General features: G+C 40.3%; 1 protein-coding gene across 1 annotated transcript in view; it reads right to left on the bottom strand.

Annotated features, from left to right (window-relative positions):
- Positions 1-5,576: 5,576 nt before the first annotated feature.
- Positions 5,577-25,814, bottom strand: part of SLC9A6 (solute carrier family 9 member A6) — a 56,217-nt gene continuing 35,979 nt past the window's right edge. Inside the window, exons 13-16 of the mRNA XM_028522311.2 lie at positions 23,862-23,892; positions 21,754-21,833; positions 12,551-12,656; positions 5,577-8,288 (exon numbers count right to left, since the gene is read on the bottom strand). Of these exons, the coding sequence (XP_028378112.1) occupies positions 8,016-8,288; positions 12,551-12,656; positions 21,754-21,833; positions 23,862-23,892 (490 nt within the window). The 3' untranslated portion in view covers positions 5,577-8,015. The remainder of the gene's footprint in view (positions 8,289-12,550; positions 12,657-21,753; positions 21,834-23,861; positions 23,893-25,814) is intronic.

The raw sequence follows: 25,814 nt of genomic DNA, 5'->3' as shown, positions 1-25,814 counted from the left end.
ATGAACTGTGTCCCAATAGTTGCTATTTGGCTCAAACATCCACAAAGACTGCAGCTCAGGCGTGGACCGTTTCAGCAAGCTAATGGCACACAGTGTTTGAGAACAGCATACCAGAAGGCTTTGGTTGCTAAATTGGATTTGCTAGAGAACTCTTGCAACAGCCTTTGGGGAAAAGCACAAAGTGAAGCAGTCTTCTTGCTTGCACGTAGTCCTCCACAGAACCAGAATGGATCTGGCTAACTATCCATGGCTTTTTTTCCAGATCCAGTATTTATTCATTGGACCTTTACCCTCCTGGAAAATGCTAAGAACTGCATTTTAGAGAGCACACACCATATATTTTCATTCTTCCGGCTAGACCAGTGGAGGATACACTGAAATCTAGAGCAACACACTTTTAAAATATTCCTAATAACACCACCCATCATTCCCTGAGAACTTTGGAAGCTTTCTGCATTTTGTACTTTGGTGAAAGCACTTATTTTTCCCCAGACACCACCCATACCAGAAAGCTCCAGATGTTCCTAGGTTATAATGGAAGAATAAATTACAAGTCCTTGTGTTTTTCAAACTTGCATTTTCTCTTAACTTTCTTGTTTGAGGCACTTAGTTCCCTTCTCTCACCCTTCTTTTCCTGATTGGGCTCCATCTGCCCTTTCGTATGTTGTCTAGGGAAAATTTAGACTTGTATGTTTACTGCTACATCTCGACTTCTTTGTTGTAAAATATATTTTCTAGAATTGTAGTTAATACTATTCCACCCACCTATTTTCCCAACCCTGATTGCCGGGAATCATTGTAAATGGCCCCCTCTCACGCCTTCACTAGATTTAGTCTCCAAGTTCTGTTAGGCTGGCCTAAATGTCTTTTGCATCTACTCCCTCTTCCCCATTGCTAGTGATGTTACTCTAGTCTGGGACACCACTCTCTCTCAGACCAAGTCCTCTAACCAACATCCGTGTCCACTTTTTCCCCTCTCCAGATTATCCATCCTTCCCACTACAGCCACAATGACAGTGATCTTTCTAGAATCCAAATTGATCATTTTTCCCATACACTGTCACTCCCTGGTAATGTAGTGGGCATGGCAGCCTGGGAAAATTCCTTGTACCAGTGAGTAATGTGGAAATGTTAGTTAAACCTAGGCTAAAGTCATACAAATGGCAGGACTTCTCCAGCCCCGGGCTGCATGTTTATCATCTGGGCTTTCCTTCATTGTGGTGCCATGTTGTCTCTACACTTGCTCATCTTCCCCACTGGACTGTGGACTCTGGATCTTGCTCAGTTTTGTATGTGTAGCACAGTGCATGATGCCTGGCACAGGGCAGGCATTCACAACTACATAGTACAGAGACAACCCCTCTCCCTCCAAGTCAGTGCATCAGCTACCTATTGCTCTTGTAACATATTACCACAAACTCAGTGGCTTAAAACAACACCCACTTGTTATCTGATGGATCTATAGGTCAGAAGTCTGACCCGGATCTTTTTGGGCTAAAACCAAGGTGTCAGCAGGCCTGCTTTCCCTCCGGGGGATGTAGGGAAGAACCCCTTTCCTTGCTTTTTCCAGCTCCTAGAGACCATCTTCCTCTATCTTCAAAGCCAGGATGGCATCTCTTTGACATTGCTTCTGTCGTCACATCTCTTTCTCTGAACATAGTCAGGAAAGCTTTGAGGGCCTGTGTAATTAGATTGGACCTCCTGGGTAATCTAGGAGTATCTCTCCATCTCAAAATCAGATGATTAGCAACCTTAATTTCATCTACAACTTTAATCCTTTTTGCCATGTAACCCAACAAAAACATAGGTTCCAGGGATTGAGCATGGACAACTTTTAGGGCCATTATTCTACCAACCATAAGTCACAATTGCGGAGGGACATGAATTCCATACAGAAGCCTCTTTCTGATGCTTTCCACACAATTGAAATAATTTTTACCTACTTGGCCGCAGTCACCTTTAGATCAAAACCATGACTTAGTCACCTCTGTGTCCCCAGTGCCTGACCCAGGGCACAGCCCATGTGAGGTGCTCAGTGTCTGTGACCAAAAGTAAGTAAAAGATTAGCTGGCTGGAATGTTTAAACATCAACCTCTTGGTCCTCCTTAAAAAATGGAACTTTGTTCAGGTTTTAAGAACCGGTTTTAGAAAACGAATTTTGTAGCACAATCAGGGGGTCCAATTGCTGTTATCTTGCAATCTCACTCTAAATCAGCTCTAAGATTGAAAAAACAGGCATCTTCCATTATCTGACAGAAGTCGTCCAGGTTTTTCAAATGAAGAAAAACAGCTCTCATGCTTTTTGCCTAGTCCACTTGAGAACACAGCTGTATAGGAAATTCAAATGAACAAAAGAAAAAAGAATCATGCAATAAAGCCTCGTGACTCCCAAAGCAACCAAGAATGAATGCTTCACAAGTAATTTTTGTAGGATTAGTATTTAAACGCAGTGAACCACTTCAGTTCCAACAAATCTGGAGAAATTAAATCTTGTTTCCAAGAAGCGCCCACAGAGCCTTCAATGCATTTTTCAATCAGTGCAAAAGAAATAATATGCACAACTAAGCTGTGTCTCTAGTGGGTCCCAGTGCCCACCAGACAGCACCAGGCAGAAAATGCTCAGACTCTGTGTCCAGTTAGGACACCAAGGGCAGGACTCCCAAGCTACAATTGCAGTATGGGTGCATGGTAAAGGAGAAGGGAATTGGCCAGAAACTGTCAGGTCTCATGGAGTTCAGGCTCCAGCCCTGAAAGCTCCAGCTAAGCCAGTTCTCAGAGTTCAGTCTTTGCCATGGCAACCACTTGGGATACCTCCAGCTTGCTGAACTGGAGATTCTGAAAGAAAGCAGCGCAGGGTAGAAGCATGGTCTGAAAAGAGTTTTCCATATTTTATTCATATAGCACCTCATCAGCAGGACTTTACAGAATACTCAACCTCAATTTCCAGAGACTTCTGAATTCTAGTCAAAATGCTTAAATTTACATCACTTCATCTGATCCCCTGAACAGGCCTGGCAGCAACTTGGGGCTGGAATCATAATCCAGTACCTACCACAGTGCTGGCACATGACAGTAGCTCAATAAATGTTTACTGAGTCAATGAGCTGTCATCATTTTATAAAGGAAGGAACAGGCTCAGAGAGGTTTAAGTGGCTTCCTAAGCACCCTCAGTGGCAGACAGGGCTAGGACTCTGGCCTGTATCACTTCTATGCTACCATGCTGGCCTTTGAAATCCAACTCAGAAAAGATCAGGAGGACATTACACTACTTTTCAACATTCATTGAGTATGTGCCCTACACCAGACCTTTCCATCACTCTTCCTCTGTCCTCTGCCTGCCTGGCTCCTTTCAAGCCTTGGTTCTAGTGTTACCTTCTGAGAAAGACCCCCTGACAAGGCCTCACACACCTTGCCTTCCCCCAACTCCCACACCCATTGCCCTCTATCACATTTCCTACTTCTCACTTATCCAAATCTTTTTATTCTTTCACGTTTTTGTTTATTTATGGTTGGCCATCCCCAACTGGAATGTAAGCTCTATCAGGGCAAAGGGCCAGCCCACTCTCTGGTGACAGCCCACTGTGAGATGAGGGGGAAGGGGCCACTGAAACGGAAAGCAAATGTGGTCTTAGGCACATTCATAAAAATGTCTAGAACAATGGTCTTCTGGTGTGTCCAGAAGAAAGGAGGAGAATGGGGTTGTTAGCCTGGGGCTGGAGACTCAGGGAAGATATACCAGCTCTTCTTTTCAAAGTTCTGAAGGGGGCTTTCCAGAGGAGGGGGATGGAGTTTCCTGAGAGGTGCGGTGGGAGAAGGATGAAGGGGAGGAAGTTGCGGGGCAGATTTGGGTTCCAAGTGCTTCTCATTGTGATTGTTAGGTACTACTTCCTGTTTTCCACACTAATACACAAGTGCTATGAGGACAGCCCACATCTATTTACTCCTCACTATATGGATATAGCGCAGTACATGGCTTGTTGGTCACTCAGTACTAGATTGTATATTGTGTGAAAGATCGATTGCAGGTGGGGAGCTGTCACTGTTCAGGCTGCCTGGCATGTTCTTCTTCCTCACACCCTTCATCTGGTTGACCCTTTGCTTACTCTTGGGGGCTAAGCTGAAATATCACTTGGTCAGGAAAATCCTCCCTCTTCCCCAACCACCAGATCACAGTCCCCTCTCATGACCTCCTGTAGTTTTCCATCCATAGCCTTATGGTTGTTATATTTGATGTTATTTGCTGATTATTTAAGATAGATACTCCCTTACCAGAAGGCAATCAATCATCGCATGAATGATTTCTAACCACCAGAGACACTTGTTAGCGCCTCCAGTAGAATAAGCTCTGTGAGAGCAAGGCCTATTGTTTGGCACTGTGTTCCCTGTGTGTGGCACCAAGTAGGCACTCAACTATTCATTGAGTAGTAAACAGTTTAGACTTTGGAGTCAAGAGTGGAATGAGTTAGCTTTCACTTACTAGCAGTGTGACAACTTCTCTGAATATACTGTACCCTCACAGCATGATTAAATTAATATGTAGATTTAAAAATACCTCATATTGCTCTGCCTGGTGTGGCTCAGTTGGTTGGAACATTGTCCTATAAACCAAAAGGTGGTGGGTTGGACCCCCGATCAGGGTGCATGCCTAGGTTGTGTGTGGGTAGGATCCTGGTCGAGGAATCTACAGAAGGCAACCAATCGATGTATGTCTCTCACATCAATGTTTCTCTCCCTCTCTAAAATCAGTAAGTGTATCTAAGAGGGGCTCAAAAAGGGGGAGCTGCTGTTATCATTTCCAATCTATTTCAAGCCTCATACTTCACACTGCATTATGTGTGGGCTACTTCCTATCAAGGACTTTTTGATTACGTCAAACCATCTATACTTTCCCCTCCTGACACTCCCATATTGAGTCAGGTTAACAAACATACTTGCTGAAATTTAATGGGGAGTTTGACTTGTAAACAGCGGGTTAGTCAAGAAAAGAGCCTACGGTGTGTAGGTCCACCTCCTGTGTCTCTCGCAGGACAGTGAGCAAGGAAGCCAGAATGAATGGCAACAAGACACAATGATACTGTGGCTGGTGGCACTACTAGACTAGACAAAGTTGCTGTCAGCAAACTTGAACCTACAAAACTTTTCATATACAAAAAGAAAGACCTAGCTTTAATTTGAAAACAGGACTATTTGTGTGATCATGCTTTCAGCCAGACTTAGAGCTGCCTCTGTACCTAACCGCATACAGAATTTACTTTCTCCATAGAATGGAACTAACATTTTCATGACATTATCCACTACTGAGCTAACAGGCTACAAATCAGTGCAACAGGATTCAACAGCTTTGAGTCATATTTCTTAAAGTGTCCAATTGTGACCATAAGCAAATACATCCAGCCTTACACATAAGCACCGAAAGTTTACTGCCCCATAAATTACATTCTGTTAAGAGTCTGTTTGTTTCTTCTTTAAATATCTGTCTTCCTCCTTTCCTGCTACATATATAGGTAGAAAAATAAATGAAGTCAGCATCCTTTGCTTCTCACTAGAATAAACTGTGACTTAAATACAGTGAGTGGTTATTTGCAAGGCTATAATTTTTTTAATGACAGATTTTCCTAAAAGAAACCAGTATAACATTTATCCAAGTACTCCAAGTGAAAACAAAAAAATACATAAAGATTAAAAGTCTATTACTATAACATCACATTGCCAAACACGAACAACTAAGATAAAATGCCAAGGAACCTTAAAAAATAACTTTAAAAGATGCAACGTTCAAGTCATTCAAACGTGTAGAGTTCACAAACAACAACAAAAAAAACAAGTCCAAGAGCAGTTCTGCTTGTGCGTGATGGCAACTCTGACTGTACTTCACATGGGATCATTCAGGTGTCTGAACCCAACAGGTATATGAGCAGAAATTGTTGTTTCCTTCTTCGCTTGGAGATGCGCACACAGGTTAGAGAAGAATCATCTAGATGCTGATGTTAGCACAGCAGGCTTGGTTCCCCTTTGAAAATGTACAAAGGCTGATTTAGTTGACTCAAGCATTATCAGTGTCTCTAAGAAAAAGTCTTAGGCATGCTGAAGCAGACAAGTTCCTGAATTTGTCATGCTAAGTATTTATAGTCATTTTCGTAAAGTGAGCTCACTAAGCTGACAGAATAAAAAAAAGGTAGTTGTTAATTTCGTGTATACCCTTTTACAATGTGAATAACTTCATGGGTAAATGATGCTGAAGTTCAAAGCCCCTCAAGCATACACTATCAAGAAAATATTGGCTGTATGAAGAGGCACACATCATAGAAAATGCACACTTCACAGGGTTCCTGCATAGCAGGAAAGTTGCTATCACTACATAACAAATGGCCCTGCCAACGGTTTGAGCTGCCACTCGAGTGTACAATGGGAGAAGTCCCTTAAAATCTCAAGGAGTATTTACAACAGCACAGATACCTTTGGGAGAATAAATATAGTTGGCTTTCTTTTTGGAAAGATACTTTTCATTGGGAAATTTGAACACTGTGTAAATAAATCAATTTTCAAATGGGGTAAAACATAAGGCAATGCCACTCAGACCCGAGCGGGGAAACCCACAAAAAAAATTTCTGTTTTCCTTTTGAAACATTAACAGGTCAGAATCAACATAAGAAAGTATCCCCTTACTAAGTGTTCCATGAACCTTTGGGTCTTTTGGGCATCACAAAATAGCATCCACTTTCATACTATGAATATGAAATGGGAAATTATTATGTGTTCTTCCTTGAAAACTGTAAAAAACAAAAACACATGGCAACTTAGGTGTTTCATATTAAAAAGCAACATAAAAATAAAGACAACTATGCCAGAATGCACAGAGGAGTCCCCGCCCTTACAGTAAGCTCTCCAGAGCACTGAATTTCTCTTATGATCGACTTCGGTGTAGTGTGCAATGCTCATGGATTCATAAATTAACTTTTAACACCGACTACAGACTAACAAATGACAGAAACAGTAACTTCAAAATTTTTACATTTTGCTCCTGTTTGGCTGCTAAACAGCAGCGATTTAAATCCATATAAAAACTTCTGACCATAAAGCTTGCTATACAGATCAAGTACAGAATCAAAAAGTAAGCAGCAATTGAGTTTCTTATTCAAACGTATCTGGTATAGGGTATTTACATATTTGGGAAGAGAGACCTCCAAACCACCATTCTCTTGACTCCCCCCCACCCCCGGCGCTCCGACCCCTCTCTGCCCGCCCCAGCCCCTCCAAACCAAAATCAAGTGTCCTGAACTATATGCCTGTGCTTTGGCTAAGCTGGCTGGATGCGTCTCCTTCTACAGAATTGGTCTAGGAAAAAAAAAAAAGTCTCGGAAGGCATTGGTGGCTTTCTTTTCCCAACAGCAGTGTACTGTAGTCAAGGAATCAGTTCTTTCATGGCAAGGGACAAAGGGCCCTGCATGTCATTCTCCAACTGAATGGGGCAGGATCAAAACCCATCAGCCTCTTGCACCACAACAGGCCACCAGAGAAAAAGGAAAGAAAAAGGTCAGGACAAAGGCAGCAGCAATCAACTTAAGTTTCCCAACAAAGGAACCTTTCCTCCCTGGGCTCCCCCAGAAAAAAACATTCCCTCTTTCTTCTCCTTCCCCTCCCACAAAACAAAACTAATTCACAATCACAAAAACATGGTACTCTGGTTTAAGTGTCAGGTCAATATAAGAAAGAGTAAATCTGTCACTTTTTATATTTTAACTGAGACAGAAAGCTAACGGAACACACAACATCACTGTGAAAATAACTTTCTAAAACAAATCCAGTCTACATAGTGCAGCCAATAAAACATGAAAGAAGAGTTTGTTCACAATCTGCCTTGTACACAATAATTATATTCTTTCAATGCCATATAAATAGCATTTATATAGCTTAAACATTCAGACATGCACTGGGACTTTTTAGGTAGTACGAATTTCTTCACAATCACATGTGCAAATTTTACAAATCACTAAGTGAGTATTAGTAAGTTTAGTTTAGGCTGGACTGTGTCTTGTATTATCTAACAAATTTAATGGGGGTTCAGAATCATCCATAGGAAGAACCAGGCGTGTTCCCCGAATGACCAGTTCGTGGTCTCCAAATGCAAGCTCCCGATCCAAGGCATCTTCAGAGCTGTTTCCCATAAATCTCCTCGGGGCACCGGATGTTGCTGATTCTGTGTTCACAGTAGAATCCCCATAGGTCAAACTAATATCACCATCATTGAGAATAAGATCGGAGTCATCATCTTTCAATTGTTCCTGGTTCTAAAAGCAAATAAAATAAGTTTTAGGAATTGTGAAACTCAAGAAGTATTTCCAACAGTAGAATTTTCAAGTACTCCCTATTTAAACCTCTCAGGGGTAGCCCACTGCCCTTAGGATTGAAGTCTAAAGTCCTCAACCTTGGCCTAAAAGACACTGCTGACTTGGGCCTTCAGCTTCATCTCCCACCACAGTCTCGTCCCCCAACCCCAACAGCCCCACTGTGTGCCTGCTAGACTGAACTGCTGACAGCTGCTTAAATCTCTCAAGCTTTCTCTTACCTCCTGTGCCTTCTGGCCTCCTTCATGGGATGAGCACCTAGTTATCACTGAGGTCTCAGCTTAAAGTCACTTGCTCCCAGGAGTCATCCTCGATCTTCCAAGGCTGGCTGAGGTGTCCCTCCTGTGTTCTCCCCTAGTGGCCCCTACTTAGCCCTCTCCCAAGAGCAGCACTTGCCCTTGTATCGGAACTACATGGACACCAGTCTTTTTCGGACTAGCCCCCACTAGGCTAAGTCCTTTCTGTGTTCTAGTCCAGCAACCTAACAGTTTGGGGCACAGAAAAGAATTCACTACACATAAGTTTTATTGAATAGGTTTATATAAATGAAGCTTTTACTGCTGTATTAACAATGCCTAGAAATATAATACTGCTCGAATATACTGAACCCTTACTACATACTTGTCTCCCAGCTTGATAAATGTTGATCCTAATGGATCCTTTGTGGCCCAAAGAATATAATTAAATAAAGTTCTACAAGAGGAAAAAAGGTCAAGAAAATATAGTGCCATTTTGGTAAAAAAAAGTATGTGTGCATAGTCAAGTCTGGAAAGGCATTCAACAAAATAATGGCAGTCCTCTGCATAAAAGGGTTGCTTGTACTTCTTATTTTCTTCTTTGTGTTTCTGTACTGTCTCAACTTTTACTATAATGAACACATATCACTTTTTTTAATTTATTGATTTTAGAAAGACAGAGAAGCACTGATTTGTTCTACTTATTTATGCACTCATTGATTGATTCTTGTATGTACCCTGACCAGGGATCGAACTCACAACCTTGGTATATTGGGACGACACTCTAACCAACTGAGTGAGCTACCTGGCCAGGGCTGAACAGTTATTACTTTTAAAAATAATAAAGTCATTTTTTAATGTAAAGAGTAAGAATCATTCTAACCACTCATATTGATCAAGCAAAAAAGTATGTGACTCATATTCCTTGAGGGAAGTAGAGCTGATACAAACATTTTGCATCCAGCTCTCCAATGCTATGTGTGCCTGAAAATTTAAATTTGTGTAAGATAGTCAAATAGACTGAGGAAACTACTAGACAAAATAAAATCAATTTAATTTGCTGTTGTTAGAAATTTGCCTAAATAAATACTCAAAGACACATGAATTAAAAACCAAACCCATAACCACCAACCAGCCATAATTCCTTCTTGCCCAAACTAGATAAAATACTAAATCTAACTAGTATTTATCACCTAATTAAATGCAGCAATACCAGCACAGTTCTGTGGTACTTTCAAATGTCAGCAGGGGCTCTTCAGCACCTTCTAATGTCTTTGTTCAGTCTGAAGTTTGGGAGAGTGTCTATCAAATTTTAAAATGCATATATGCCTCCTGACCCCACAATTTAACATTTAAAATCTATTCTGTGTACCTTTATATACTTGGATAAGTTTATATACACAAGGATATTCATCATAAACACTGCTTGTAATAAAAAAAAGGAAACAACTTAAAGGTCTATCCATAGGAGACTGATTAAACCAATCATGGTGTACCCACACAAAGGAGCACCACTACGCAGCCACAGATAAAGAGAAGGTAAAGGATCTCATGTACTCATAGAAATGAGCCCATGATGTATCATTAAGTGAAAAAAAGCAAGTAGCAGACAATACACTGATTATGATCTTATTTGTGTAAAACAATAACAAACAGGTATACAAGGGGGGACCCAAAAAAACCCACCAGACTTATCTGCTGGAGGGTGGGCCCCTTGTAGTACAGGCTTCCCCTAGTAGGTGAGTGTTCTAGGAACCCATCTGTATCAGTGCACCAGCTGCTGTTTTTGCAAGAGGCTGCATTCAGCTTCAGTGAATTTTTTGGAGGCTCTTTCAACATGTTTGCCCATTTCATGACAGGTGATTTAATGAGCGCACCTGCCCACATTGTGCTGGGTGTTCAGCAGTTTTTGACCAAAACCAGCATGACCCTCATGCCCCACCCTCCCTATTTACCCAATCTCACCCCAAGTGACTTGTTTTTGTTTTCCCGCATGAAGAAAGTCCTTAAAGGGAAACATGTTGCTGATGTGGAAGAGGTCAAACAACAACAAAAAACCCAGCAGAGGCGCTAAAAGGCATCAAGATTGACAAGTTCAAAAAGTGTTTTGAGCAGTGGAAAAAACATCTCAATAGGTGTATTGCATCAAATAGAGAATACATGGAAGGTGACTGAAGTTTAAACACGTAAGAATAAATACACACTTTTTTAAAATAAATTCAGGGTTTCTTTGGGTCCCCCCTCATATATACACAAAAAAGTTTGTGAAGGTAAAATATATTAAGAATTATCCACAATAAACCCTTAATAAAGACTGCCTCTGAGGGATGTAGGTAGAAGGAAGACAACTTTTATTACTCACTTTGTACATTCTATACTGTTTGAATATATGGCCACAGCATATTATTTTTATAACTAAAAAGAGTAAGTGTTCCTATAAAAAAGGGAAATTTGGACACACCACACAGAGACAGATGGAAAGAGACAAAGAGAGAGACAGAGGGAGAGGGAGAGACGTAGAGGAAGAGGGAGAAGAAGACAGAGATCTGTGTGATGCATCTCTAAGCCAAGGAATGCCAAAGCTTGGCAGCAAACTACCGCAACCCAGGAGGGAGGCATGGAAGAGATTCTCCCTCGCAGCCCTCAGGGAAGCAACCTTGCCAACACCTTTACCTCAGACTTCTAGCCTCCAGACTGTGAGACAAAAAAATTCTGTTGTTAAACCATTCTGTTGTATTATAGCAGCACTTAGAAAACTACTGTGATGTTATATTTTGGTTAATTCTACAGGACACATACTCCTCGTGGAATGCTTGGCTTTTGGTGATGGTCGAGTGGGTCTCAAATCCAAGAGCTGAGCTTCACTGACTTATCAACAGAGTTGGTTCACCCCCCAGCACAGAGTCACATGGGCTAACAGGGCACAAAGGGAGTGAAGACTGTGTTTAAGAGAGGGACTTAGGAAATGTGGGAGGGAGAGAAGTGATGACATGGGGTGTCCTCCCACTCACCCCACCCACCAGCACAATCTGTCAGAAATGTGCATGACTTAATTTAACACAAAGCTGGAAGGTACTCCTCCCTGACCCAGGTGCCACCCCCCACTGAGTCTACTCTTCCCCATCCATTCTCTGTGGGGCCTGGGCTAACACATCACAGAGAAGGGTGTGGGAAACTGGAGGAGTGCATGTCCACACCGCTTCACCACAGCCTCACTTCTCCACTCAGGATGTTGCACCAGAGTAGTCAAAACTAGTGGGTTTTGTTAAAATGGGCATTTTATTTGATACTACAGATTATTTCTGAAGGGTTGGGTTAGAAGCAAAAGTGTTTTAGAAAGAACTTTAAAATGTTCACATTTTAAAATAAAAGACAGTCAGCATTTGCCATTTCTTTCTTTGTTGCAATACTTGCCAAATCACCAATCGTATGTTGGTAGCTAGGAAAAATATGGCATTATCTAAATATGCTCACACTTTCCAGCAATGTGGAACAGAGTTAGTAAAAGCTTTCCTAATATCCAAAAGATAATAAGTATGAAGTAAAAGATCATCTGTTGCACTTTAGGGACATCAAAAATTGTTTTATTAATCCTCTGAATATGACTGTGACAACCTGAATTTATATTTAAAACGCGCGCGCGCGCGCGCACACACACACACATACATTTAGTACCAAGCTCAGGCTATATACTGCAAATAAATGAAAACCAGCATCGAAATAGATTTACCAAAATCATCAACAGTAAACTGAGGTACTATTCTAGATCTGTTTTCAAAAGTTTCAAAGGCTACAAATTATATTTACAGATTTCAGTTCATTTTCTGGCTGAGCAAAATATGCTTATATTACCTTTCATGGATTTCATACCATAAAGGCAAGCACAATAAAACAAAACCAGTAACTCAACTACAGAGCAGATAAATTTAACTTAATAAATAACTTAGGTTTCATGTACAACCCACTTACTTCGTAAGCCTGGGGGCTGGTGAGGCATCTCGCAATAGGTCCACAGCAGGCAGGGAGTGTTGTCGTGAGGGGAGGCCCACTGTGTGTCAGCAGAGGCTTCAGATAGCTGTGCTGGTTAAGGAAGAGCTGCATTCCTTTCTTCACGAATTTAAAAGAATAACTCGTCTGATAACAACCACCTACACACGGCAACAACCCTTTCAGAGGACAGCGAAGGACTCTCACATGTTGTCTCATTTCATCATCACATTATGTCAGGGAGATAGCAAAGGGGGGTTTTATAATTATTTCCACTTCACAGATATGGAAACTGAGGCTCAGAGAGGCCCAGGATCTCCCTAAAGTCACACAGTTAAGTAAATGAAACAGCAATACTCAACCCCGAATTGGTCTGATTCCAAATCCTGCGCCCTTTCTACCACATCATATTGCCTTTCTGATTTTACTAAAAGTGAAAGGAAGACAAAATCACTCTCAAATTAGCACTGAAGGTGATACAAAGAAAGTAAAACATGGTTAACAGTCCAAAAAGAGATGAAATATTCTAGTAGTAGAATATAGTCATAAAAATGGTTTGAATCATTTATTGTAGATTTAGCTGGCCTCTTGAATGAGCTCAAACTTTAGTATCAAAGGAAATTCAATTCTAAAAACATTTATTTAAAATTATGTATCACAAGTTCTTCTACCATAGACCCTCATTTCACTATTTATTTATTGTCCAAAAAATAAAAACAAAAACAGACATGATACTATACAGGGGTAGGCAAAAGTAGGTTTATAGTTGTGAGTACATGAAACAGTTTATTCCTGTATTATTATTTATTAATTATTGTATTATTTATATTACAACTGTAAACCTACTTTTGCCCACCCCCATATATGATACTCAGAAGGAATAGAAACAAGATATCACATGAAAAAGTAGGGAAAGGGAGAAAGACACAATTCCCTACTTTCTAAAATTATAGCTTCAGGTTGTTCTCAATTAAAAATGAGGAAGTCAGAGAAAATGTTATGAATTCCTATATTTATGAACTCCAAGTAAAGGTTAAAGTACTCTATATAAATGCACTATGTACTTTATAAAACAACTGCCTATACAAAACCACTGAAAACCTGGAATAATGGATTCTACTAATGCAGTAAGTACAGAAATTACCAGATCTTAGTCTAGTGGTATTCAATAGGGTAGTATTGAAGCTAACAAGTCTTGGTGTTTAACTCTATAAAAATAAATTCCTTAAAAACCAAAATTTATCAAACATTGACAAAAGAAAATCTGAATAGTCCTATATCTACTAAAGAGATTAAAAACCTTCTTATGCAAAACTCTTGAAGCCCAGGAGTCTTTACTGGTAAAATCTTCCTAGCACCTAGGGAAGAAATAACACCAATTCTCCAGAAAACAGGAAAATAGAAAAAATCTTCCATATTCATTTTATAAAGCCAGCATAATCTTATTGTAGAAACTTGACATTACAAGAAAAAATTCACAAGGCAATATCTCTCATGAAAATAGACACAAAGCCCTGGCTGGTGTAGTTCAGTGGATTGAGTGTGGGCTGCGAACCAAAGGGTCGATGGTTTGATTCCCAGTCAGGGCACATGCCTGGGTTGCGGGCCAGGTCCCCAATAGGGAGCAAAGAGAGGCAACCACACATTAATGTTTCTCTTCTTCTCTTTCTCCTTCCATTCCACTCTCTATAAAAATAAATACAATCTTTAAAAAAGAAGAAAGAAAATATACACAAAAAATTAGCAAATTAAATCCAGTGACATACACAAAGCATATCATGACCAAGTGAAGTTTGTTCTAACAACATAAGATTGGTTTAATATTCAAATAATCAGTGAAAACCAGCACAATAACAGATTATGGGAGAATAAAGTAAATACACAATCATCTCAATTCATGCACAAAAAAATTGGATAAAATCCAATACATGTTCATGAGAAAAAAAATCTCTCAGCAGACTAGAAGTAGAGGGAATATTCTTTTTTAAAGATTTTTTGTTTATTTATAGACATAGGGGAAGGGAGGGAGAGAAACATCAATGTGTGGTTGCTTCTCATGTGCCCCCTACTGGGGACCTGGCCTGCAACCCAGGCATGTGCTTTGACTGGGAATCGAACCAGTGACCCTTTGGTTCTCAGGCCAGTGCTCAATCCACTGAACCGCACCAGCCAGGGCAAGGGAATATTGTTAAATTGAAAAGGATATTTCAAAAACCTACAGCTAACATCAAAGTTAATAATAAAGTATTGAAAAATATCCCCCAAGGCCAGGAATAAGACAAAACTGTCCACCATCATCACTTACATTCAACATTGTATTGGAGATCCAGCCAGTATAATAAAACATAAAAAAAAATTCAAGACATTGAAAAAAGAAAAAAAAAACATGATTATTTACTTGTTTGTATGTACAGAAAATCAAAAAGAATCTAAAATTATAAATAATAAGTGAACTTAACCAGACTGCTGGATACAAGGCCAATATCTAAAAATACAATTGTGTACCTAAAATACAACAAACAAGTAGAAAATAAAATAAAGACCATTTGCAATAGCATCAAAAATATCAAAACATCGGGATAAATCTAAGGAAGTCATGTAAAACCTGTTACTGAAAACTACAAAACACTAATGAGGGAAATTAAAGCTCTAAATAAATGAAGGTTTATGGATCAGAAGACTCAAGATGTCAGTTCTCTCCAAATTAATTAATAGATTTAATACAAACCCTACAAAATTGCCAGTATGCATTTTTTGTGAGTGTGTGTATGAAAATTATAAGTGGTTTCTAAAATTTAGACAAAAAACACAATGTACCTAAAATAGCCAAGGCAATACTAAAGAATAATAAACCTAGAGGATGTCCTCTCTTGGACAAGACTTGTATCAAGTATAATAATTAAGAGAGTTTGTTAAGAATAATCTAACAATAGCCAGAGGGGCGAGGGGGAGGGAACAGTGGGGAGAAGGGTTTTCAGGAACTACTATAAAGGATGCACGGACAAAACCAAGGGTGTGGGTGGAAGCAAGGGAGGGAGGTGGGTTTGGATGGGGTGAGGGGTGTGGTGGGGAGAAAATACAGACAACTGTAACTGAACAACAATAAATAACTTAAATAAAAAAATTCAAAGCAGAGAAAAAGTAATTTTAAAAAATAAAATTAACTTAAAAAAAGAGAGTGTGGCACTGACATAAAAATAGACAAATAGAAAAAAAAACCAGAAACAGACCCTCCCAGTTACATGGCCCAATGATTTACAACAAAGGCTCCACTGCAATTCAGTGGATTAAAGATTAAAGATGATATTTTCAATAATTTTCAATTATGGGGTATGGGGTAAATTGAACAGCTACATAGAAAAAAAGTAGGCCTTGACCATACCTCACACCATAAGCAAATTCAAATGTGATAGTGAAAGCAATCATACTTTTAGAAGAAAACAACAAAAGATCTTCATGAACTTGGGATGTGAAAGATTTCTTAAGATACAAAAAGCATTAACCATAAAAGATTGATAAAATAAACCTCATTAAAATGAGGAATTTCTGTACCTCAAAAGAGAGGATTAAGAACATGAAAAGGTGACCTACATATTGGGAGATATTCACAGTACATATAACTAACAGGAATCCCAATTTAGGAATACAGAAAGAACTTCAAATCAGTTAAACAAGACAACTCACATAATAGGCAAAAGAACTGAACAGATATGCTTCATAAAAGAGGGTATCAAAATGACCAATATGAAAGGACACTTGATTTCACTGGGTTATCAGAGAAATGCAAACTAAACTACATGATATATCACTGCACACCTATTGAAATGGCTAAAAATTAAAAGGCTGGCAAATACCAGGTGTTGATGGAGATGTGGGACAATTGGAAGTCCCTTAACTTGCTGGCGGGGGTGTAAATCAGTTACAACTATTGTAGAAAACTGGTTGGCAATATCTATTAAAGCTAAACATTTAACTGTTTCATATATTATGCAGAAAATGTATAGAACATTTTATGCAGGAGACACTAAACAATGTTTTGTTACATGAGAGGAAAAAAAATGTCCCAAGAGATGTGAAAGTGGCTTATACCCAAAGCACTAATAATGGAGTCAAAACTAATGATATAATCAATAAATAATTTGAAAGAGCCAGGATCTCTCTCCCTAGTGAGAGTCTTAATACCATAGATATGCAGGCATTCTTGTTTCCATACAGTAATTTAATTTTGAGTATTGTGAAAAGTGAACTTAAAAATCTAGCCAACAGAATATTGTAAGTAGTAGATTCTAATAATGTGTCAAATGTATTCTTAAATATGCAAGGCTTTGATTAGAAAAGCAAAAGCAAAGAAAAATTAAGTATATTGTACTGATTATGCTATTACAGTTGTCCTAATTCTCTCCCTTTGTCCCCCTCTACTCGGTACCCCTTCCCTCCAGTAATTCCCCCCTCTTAGTTCATGCCTATGGCTTGTGCATGTAAGTTCTTTGGCTTCTCTGTTTCTATACTTTTCTTAACCTCCCCCTGTCTACTTTGTACCAGTGAATCATGCTTGTTAATCCCTGCACCTTTTCCCCCATTCTCTCCCTTCCCCCTCCCAGCTGATAGCCTTCTGAATGACCTCCATACAATGATTCTGTCCCTGTTCTGGATGTTTGCTTAGTTGTTTTTGGGTGTTATTTTTTTTTTAAGATTCAGTTGTTGATAGTTGTGAATTTGTTCCCTTTTTAATGTTCATAGTTTTGATCTTCTTTTTCTTACATTAAGTCCCTTTAATGGCTTGGTGAGGATGAACTCCTTCAGCTTTACCTTTTCTGGGAAGCACTTTATCTGCCCTTCCATTCTAATGATAGCTTTGCTGGGTAGAGTAATCTTGGATGTAGGTCCTTGCCTTTCATCACATGCAATACTTCTTCCCAGCCCCTTCTAGCCTGCAAAATTTCTTTTGAGAAATCAGCTGGTAGTCTTATGAATACTCCTTTGTAGGTAACTCTGCTTTTCTCTTGCTTCTTTTAAGATTCTTTATCTTCAACCTTAGCATTTTAATTGTGATGTGTCTTGGTGTGGTCCTCTTTGGGTCCAACTTGTTTGGGACTCTCTGTGCTTCCTGGACTTGCATGTCCATTTCCTTCACCAAATTAGGGGAGCTTTCTTTCACTGTTTTTTCAAATAAGTTTTCAATTTCTTGCTATTCCTCTTCTGGCATCCCTATGATAAGAATGTTGGTACTTTCAAAGCTGTCCCAGAGTCTTCTTATACTACCCTCATTTTTTTAAGCTCTTGTTTCTTCTTTCTGTTCCGGTTGAATATTTATTTCTTCCTCATGTTCCAAATTGTTGATTTGAATCCCAGCTTCCTTCCCTTTACTGTTGGTTACCTGTAGATTTTCTTTATTTCACTTAGTGTAACCTTTTCTTCCTTTATGTTGTTGCCATACCCAATGAGTTCTTTGAGTATCCTGATCACCAGTGTTTTGAACTCTGCATCTGAGAGGTTGGCTATCTCAGTTTCATTCATTTCTTTTCCTGGGGTTTTGTTCTGTTCTTTCATTTGGGCCATATTTCTTTGTCTCCTCAATTTGGCATCCTCCCTGTGTTTGTTTCTATGTATCAGGTAGAGCTGCTCTGACTCCCTATAAAAGGCACCTTTAAATTGTGTGGGGTGGAGCCTTAGGTAATTCAGAGTGGGGCAACCTACACTTCACCACTTTGTGGCTCTGTGTGTATGGGGTTCCAATAGGAGACTGTGCCACTGGTGGGCTTCTGGGGGTTTGCTCGCACTCACCCCATTTCCAGTCACTTCACCCACTCCCTGTATACAACTGGCACCCATCCTGCTGTTGCCCTGAATCCCAGAGTGGGTAGGTTTGCATATGTTTTAAGACCATGCGGGCCCTTTAAGTGGAATTTCCTGAAAATTCGGCAGTTTCTGCTGCTGCCCTAACCCCCACTGGTTTTTACAGCCAGAAGCTATGGGGATTTATCTTCCTGGTACTGGAACCCTGCACTGTGCACTCTGGCCTGGGGCTAGGATCATTTGCTCCAAAGGTATCCCTTCTGACTTTTATTCACCACACATGAATGTGGGACCACCCATGCCGTTCTGCTGCCACCGCCTCTCCACGCCACATGGTGTCTCCTTGCCTCTCTGCCCCATCTCTACTCCTCCTAATTGCAGGGGTGAATGTGGCCTCTTTAAATCCTTGGTTGTCAGCTTCCATAGAATTTGATTTTCTGATGGTTCTGGTTGTTATTTGTTTTGAGATTTAGTTATAATTCTTTTTGTGGTTGCATGAGGAGGCAAGCATGTCTACCTACATCTCCATCTTGACTGGAGGTCTTGAAAAAAAATTTTATGTAGTTGTCCCTAATTTGCTTCAATGGACCATAAATCAGGTTTTGATTCATCTACTGGTGAGTCTCAGCCTGGAAGAACTCCATGGTCCCTTTTCACAGTTCAATTTTCAAATAAATTACTTTTAATAGTGAGTGAAAAAATGTTTGCTTTTTTAAAAGATTTTGTTTATTTATTTTTAGAGAGGGGAAGGGAGGGAGAAAGAGAGAGAGAGAGAGAGAGAGAAACATCAATGTGTGGTTGCCTCTCATGTGGCCCCCACTGGGGACGTGGCCCACAACCCAGGCATGTGCCCTGACTGGGAATTGAACCTGCGATGCTTTGGTTCGCAGCCTGCGCTCAATCCACTGAGCTACACCAGCCAGGGCGAAAAAAATGTTTTTAAAGGCATTATCTAAAGAGGTTATAGACTGTAACATGACCTAAAACATAGCTATGAAGATAACTGTTACAATAGGACAAGAAAGAAACCTGGCAAAAAATGAAACACTGGCATTCTGAACAGAGGAGAGAATCTGCTAGTCTTTGGAAAGGCCAGAGAAAAAAGGCATATCACTGACTACTGTGGTATCTAACATTACTGTGTTTTTAATCTTATTCTCATGCTTCTTCCTACATCAACCTTTCTTCTTTTGTTATAGGAAGCACACTGACAAGAACCAACAAATACGCTTTTCAGGATTCACTAAATTAGCTAAAGGACAAGAAATATTAAAGTTTGCTCAATAAATACCGGCAAGATGGAGGAATAGGTGGGCGCACTGTACCTCCTCGCACAACCAAGAACAGAACCACAATAATTTACAACAATGATTTGCAGTCATAATATCAGAACTGTCAGAGGATTTATCTAAATGGAAGTCGGACAGCCTAGAAGTTGAAGTAGACCCGTACATCCAGACTGGTGCGGGTCGCAGGCGTGCGTAGGTCGGGGGAAATTTGGTGCGCAAAATCAGCGCGACAGCAATCCAGGGCGCGGGAGCGCAGCAGTGTAGTGGTGATCCCTGAGTACGCAAGCAGCGGCTGGGGGAATCAGTGGGGCAGCAACTGGGGACCAGGGCAGAGCTCAAGGCCCAGAAGCCCAGGGAAGTGTCTGACTCCAGGAGAACAGAAGGGTCGCCATTGATCCCTCCTGTCCCGGCTCCCGCCCCTGCCCCCACATATAACGTCACAAGCTAGCGACTGGGGTGCCCAGCACCGGTGAACACCTAAGGCTCCGCCCCCCACCATAACAAGAGCGACCAGACTGGAGAAAAAATAAATAAATAAGTAAAATAATAGGAGAGACAGGGAAAGATGTAAGATATGTTTCCAGCAGAACAGATCAGACCCCCAGGACTCATCCTTTTGAGTGACCAAGAAATAGCCAATCTATCAGATGAACAGTTCAAAACACTGGTGATCAGGAAGCTCACGGAACTGGTGGATTTTGGATCCAAATTACATGAAAAAATGCAGATTACCATAAAAGGGATGCAGGAAGACACACGGATGAGAGCCAATTGTGAAAGGAAGGAATCTGAGTCTCAAAACAACACAGTGGACCAGAAGGAAGATAGAATCAACCAAGCAGGAGAGCATGATGAAATAAGAATTCAAAAAATCGAAGAAAAGCTTAAGACCATCGAGGACACCTTTAAATGTTCCAACATCCGAATTATAGGGGTACCAGAAGGGGAAGACCAACAAGTGGAAAAGTTATTTGAACAAATAATAAAGGAGAACTTCCCCAAACTGGCAAAGGGAACAGTCTTCCAAGAAATCCAAGGAGCGCAGAGAGCCCCAAAGAAGTTGGACCCAAGAAGAAACACACCAAGGCACATCATAATTACATTAGCCAGGGTAAAAACGAAGGAGAGAATCCTAGAAGCAGCAAGAGATAAGGGGACAGTAACCTACAAAGGAGTTCCCATCAGACTGTCAGCTGATTTCTCCAAAGAGACCTTACAGGCAAGAAGGGGCTGGAAAGAAATATTCCAAGTCATGAAAGACAAGGACCTACATCCCAGATTGCTCTATCCAGCAAAGCTCTCATTTAGAATGGAAGAGAAGATAAAGTGCTTTTCAGATAAGGTCAAATTAAAGGAGTTCATCATCACCAAGCCCTTACTTTATGAAATGCTAAAGGGATTTATCTAAGAAAAGAAGATAAAGAAATGACATGTATAGTAAAAGGACAGCAAACTCACAATTATTAACAACCACACCTAAAGCAAAACCAAAAGAAACTAAGTAAACAACTAGAATAGGAACAGAACCACAGAAATAGAGGGCACAAGGGGGGGCTAGCAGTAGGGGTGGGAGGAGGAGAGAGGGGGAAAAGGTATAGAGAATAAGTAGCATAGAATGTAGGTTGAAAATAGATAGGGGGAGGGCAAGAATAGTACGGGAAATGCAGAAGCTAAAGAACTCATAAGTATGACATATGGACATGGACTAAAGGGGGGGAAGGTGGGTGGGAGAGGGGGCACAGGGTGGAGGGGAGTGAAGGGGGAAATGGGACAACTGTAATAGCATAATCAATAAAATATATTAAAAAATAAAGTTTGCTCAATAAATAAACCTCTATATCAAAGGAAATCAATCATAAGCACTGCTGAGTTCTTTCATATGCCAGCTTCTGCAATAACCAGTGACTACTGGTTTCATGGGTTTTCAAAAGAATTCATTTGGGTGGGTTTCCTTTAATAACCTTCTCTACTACACTGAAGGGGAAAGGGAATATCAAAGGGTTTATGTTCTGCTTCAGAAGGAGAATGGTCAAAACAGTTGTTCCATTAAATTGTAATTGTCTATGTCCATACTATAATTTTTTTCTCAATTAAGGATACTTATGATCAAAGTTGTACCATATCCGGAAGAGCCAGGCACTCTCTGCTTTGGTAGTTCTTCTTTCATTTTCAGGAATACCCTGCAAACAAATAACAAAGAAATGAGTATATACACAAAGATAAAAACACATTTATTTAGAGTCATTTCTCGACAGTATCAGAAGTATAGATAATTACTGATGAGATATCCTCCAATATTAGAAATTTTCAAAGTTGCTACTATGTTTTTAGAACACTAGCAAAATGAAAGTAAGTAGGGAAATTCCATAGTCAATCTGACTGGCTAGGAGGGAAAAAGTAACACAGAAAGTAGGCCTCTTTGAAAATAGCTTCCAGAAACATAAGTAGGGTCCTTATTTATAATTTGGCACAGTTGGTATTGGGGCACTTAGGTGGTCTGGTTCATGTCATCTCTGTCATGAACTAGCTGGGCAAGTCCCCTTCTCTCTGTGAATCTGAGTATCTTCATGCATGCAACGTGAGTGTCAGAGAATATTGAAGGCCCTTTCTAGTATGAGTGCTCTATGGTTCCATGATTTTGGAAGAGCACAGAGTTTAGATTCTGAGTTTTGGTTCTTTCCTCATCCTGTAAATAAATGAATCTTCCTTTCAATATGTATACACAATATAAAAATGTTTGAAAACACTACATGGGCTTACAAGAGCAGAAAAACACATATTTCCTTTTACATCAGTAAGCGTAGGTTTTTGCGTCTCATTTTTTGAAGAGCAATTAATCTATAAATTTCACAATCACCTCACCACAGAAACACCCGGACACCCAACCTGCCCCCCTGAACTCCATGCTTACTATACTGTTTCTCTTTGCTTCTCAGTGGACGCTCACAATATGAAGTAAACAATATAACAAACTAAGGCACCCACAGGGTTTTGAAGGTGAGGGGAATATGCTATTTTTTTTTTCTGTATGTCACAGGTGGTACTCACCAACCTGGGTCTCTCCCTGTCACTCCATTTCCATTTCTACTCTGTGATGACAGAGGTAACAAAGCAGGTGGAGACTTATTAAATTAATGATCAAGCATTTGTCTAGTAAGCTGTACGATAACTTTATTCTTGTTTGGACACAGGGTGGAAGCATTAAGGAGCTATTACCCCCTTAGAAACTACCCAAGAAGCTCAGCATCATGGAAATTTATCCAGCCTGGTTTGCTCAGGTATTTCAAGTCCATGGAATGATACTTTAAGGTTCTTATGAAAAAAGAGGCAAGAATTTACTATATCACATATACACTCATCACTCAACAGCTAACAAAATTAGCAGTCAGGAAATGAATCTGATGAATGTTTTTTTTTTTTGAACCACACCCTGAAGACAAATAGACTAGGGCTTGTTTCAGACAAGAAAAAGAATTGTGTTTTGAAAGAGACATTTCCCATCTTTAAAAATATTTCTCTGATTTCCCATCTAACGTCCAGGACACAGTCACATATTCAATTGGTGCTCAGAAACCGTTAAAAAGTGGATGGAAAATGCCTGAAAGAGTGGTTAGTCTCAAGAAGGCACTGAGTTACGCTGCACTCAGTTACCGGGTTCAGGTGCAGAGGAACAACTGAGAAAGTAACACATGGAGGCAGGCAAGGAAAGGTGGGCAAGGCTGAGGTGTGGGGTAAGAAAGTGCTTTCTCCTAAGCAGGCAGGGAAGACTGGCTGAAGATTCCAAAGCTTCTAGGCAGTTCTCAAGGGCAGCTGCTGGTCATCCAATTTGAAAGTTACACAGGAAGAGCAGCTGGAAGGCTTACATCAGAGACGAGCCTTCATGCGTAAACCAAAGTGGAAAAAGGCTTTCTGTGCCCAGAGCAGTCACTTGAAAACTCAGGAGTGCTTATGGGACTACTCTTCTCTGCAGCCAAAGCCCAGGTTGGCCCACGGACATGAGAGCTGTCACCCTTGATAACCACATGCTGTCTAAAATTCAGTTGTTTCTGTTGCAGAGTAAGAAAAGCCAGGAATAATGCCAGTTAAAAACTGATGCAAATAAGATGGGATCTAAATAATGGTGGCCTGAAGTCTACAGCAGATTGTTTTCTTTCCAAACAACTGTACATTTGACAGAAATGCCAGGGACAACACAAATACATATTTACCAAATGCTCTTGGTCTGAATCAACACCAACCCTAAAAGAGAAACACAAAAGGCAAATTAGATCTTGAAGCCAAAAAAAAAAAAAGTCTATTCACATATGTATATTGTCAGGCAACTATTTTTTTCAACACAGAAGCTATGGAATGGTTAATGTGTTTTTGCTTCTCTCTGGTTGTTGATTTAAATTTTTGGCTCCTGCCACTTTCCTTAGCAACAACTTGGATCTTTAGGTGAGCAGCATCTACTACTGATTCTCTTCCTGCAATCCCACTTACCAGTTTCAGAAAAATAATACTTCCTTCTCTCAATATAAGTTCATTATAAGCAGAGTCAGGAAAAGCAGCATTGCTCCAGTTACTGACAAAGAAATACTGGGTAATTCCAAAACCAAGGCCGGCACAATGCAATTCCAGGAGTGAGTTCGTGTTTTCGGACCTCTCAGCTCTCATGATAACATTCTGTTGTGATGGCTGAAGATAGGATCCAATTATAGTTTTTTTTTTTTCCCCCATAGGCTAATGGATAGACATTAGCCCTGGTTCTTGATAATTCTTTTTCATCTGCTCAGAATTACTTCTTTCCATATTCCAGGGAACACCTTCACTATGAAGTTCTCTTTGATTCCCCTCTGTCTCCTCAACACCAGCAGCACTCATCAACTCTGTTTGTTCTTTCTGAACTGTCTCTCAGATCCTATCTCCTTTCCATTCCAATTGCTCACACTCAGGCCTCGTTCTGGCTCATGGGGTCTCTAGCAACTGGATGTAAAGTTTTCCAGCTGCAACCTCTTTAGATTTTGCTGTCTAAAGCATAGAGCTCACTGGGTGATTCCCTTGACAAAAGACTCAGTGAGCGCTTACAATGCAGAGGGTCAAGTGTAAAGTCCTTTGTGTGCCATTCAGGATTCTCTGCAAATTAGCACCCTGCCACTCCAGCCTACCTTTCCCTTTATTCTATTCTATATACTCTCTATTAGCCACACCTGACTATTCCTCTCCCAAATCCCTGACTCTCTCTCGCCTTCATGCCTTTGCTCATGCTATTCCTTCTATCTCAAATGCACTATCCCTCATTTTTTCTACTCCTTTTTTGAGTCCCAAATGAGCCATTCCATGACCCCCCTCAGGCAGTATCATTTTTCCTTTGTGCTCTTACAGCATTTTCTAGATTCTTCTGTAACACTGAGCAGAGTATAGTTATTTACCTGTCAGCCTCTCCAAATAGACTGTGAGCACTTTGAGGGCAAAGGCCACGTCTCAATCCTTTCCTGTATCCCCAGGGTCTAGCACAGTACCTGATACACAATAGGTGCTCAAATATTTACCAATTAAGGTCACTGCTATAGGCAATAAAGAAAAAGTAGCAGTGTGAGAAGCTGTAGCAGTAGCAACCCAGAATAGCAATAACACTGAAGGGAGGAAAATGATACAAGCTCTCATCTAAAAGGCAACTGAATTATGGTCAAGTATTTGAAATCAGATAAGTATGACCAGATTTATAATTCCAAGAAAGGTTTGTTTCCTCTTTGTTAAAATGGCCAGAAGCTGTTCTGTATCTTCTTAGCCATACTGAGTTCTAACCACATTTGTGCATCTACAGTGACACCTAGTGGTCTGAGGGAGAGCCCATTTATAATAGATGGAACACTATTGGAAGCCAATTCAATGTAATAAACTTTTAGAGAGCACTTACTATCTGTCCGGCACTGTGCTAGGCACAGGGCAAGAGCAATGAATTAGACATGGCCCCTGCCATCAAGGAGCTCAGAGACTGGTGGGGGAAGTAGTCACAACGAGAGCATAATCCCCAGGGGCATTGCAATCAGAGCGAGCTGGGTTCAGTCTGGCCTCAGCTCCTTTCTAGCTGTGTGAACTTGGTCAACTTATGTAGCCCAATAAACCATGATTTTTAGCACCTGGAAAATGGGGCTAATGCCCATCAGACAGAGTTGCTG

The sequence above is a fragment of the Phyllostomus discolor genome, chromosome X, assembly GCF_004126475.2.
Source record: "Phyllostomus discolor isolate MPI-MPIP mPhyDis1 chromosome X, mPhyDis1.pri.v3, whole genome shotgun sequence".
Lineage (NCBI taxonomy): Eukaryota > Metazoa > Chordata > Mammalia > Chiroptera > Phyllostomidae > Phyllostomus > Phyllostomus discolor.
Note: the sequence above shows the minus strand (reverse complement) of the source record. Positions and strands in the feature narration are given on the sequence as shown.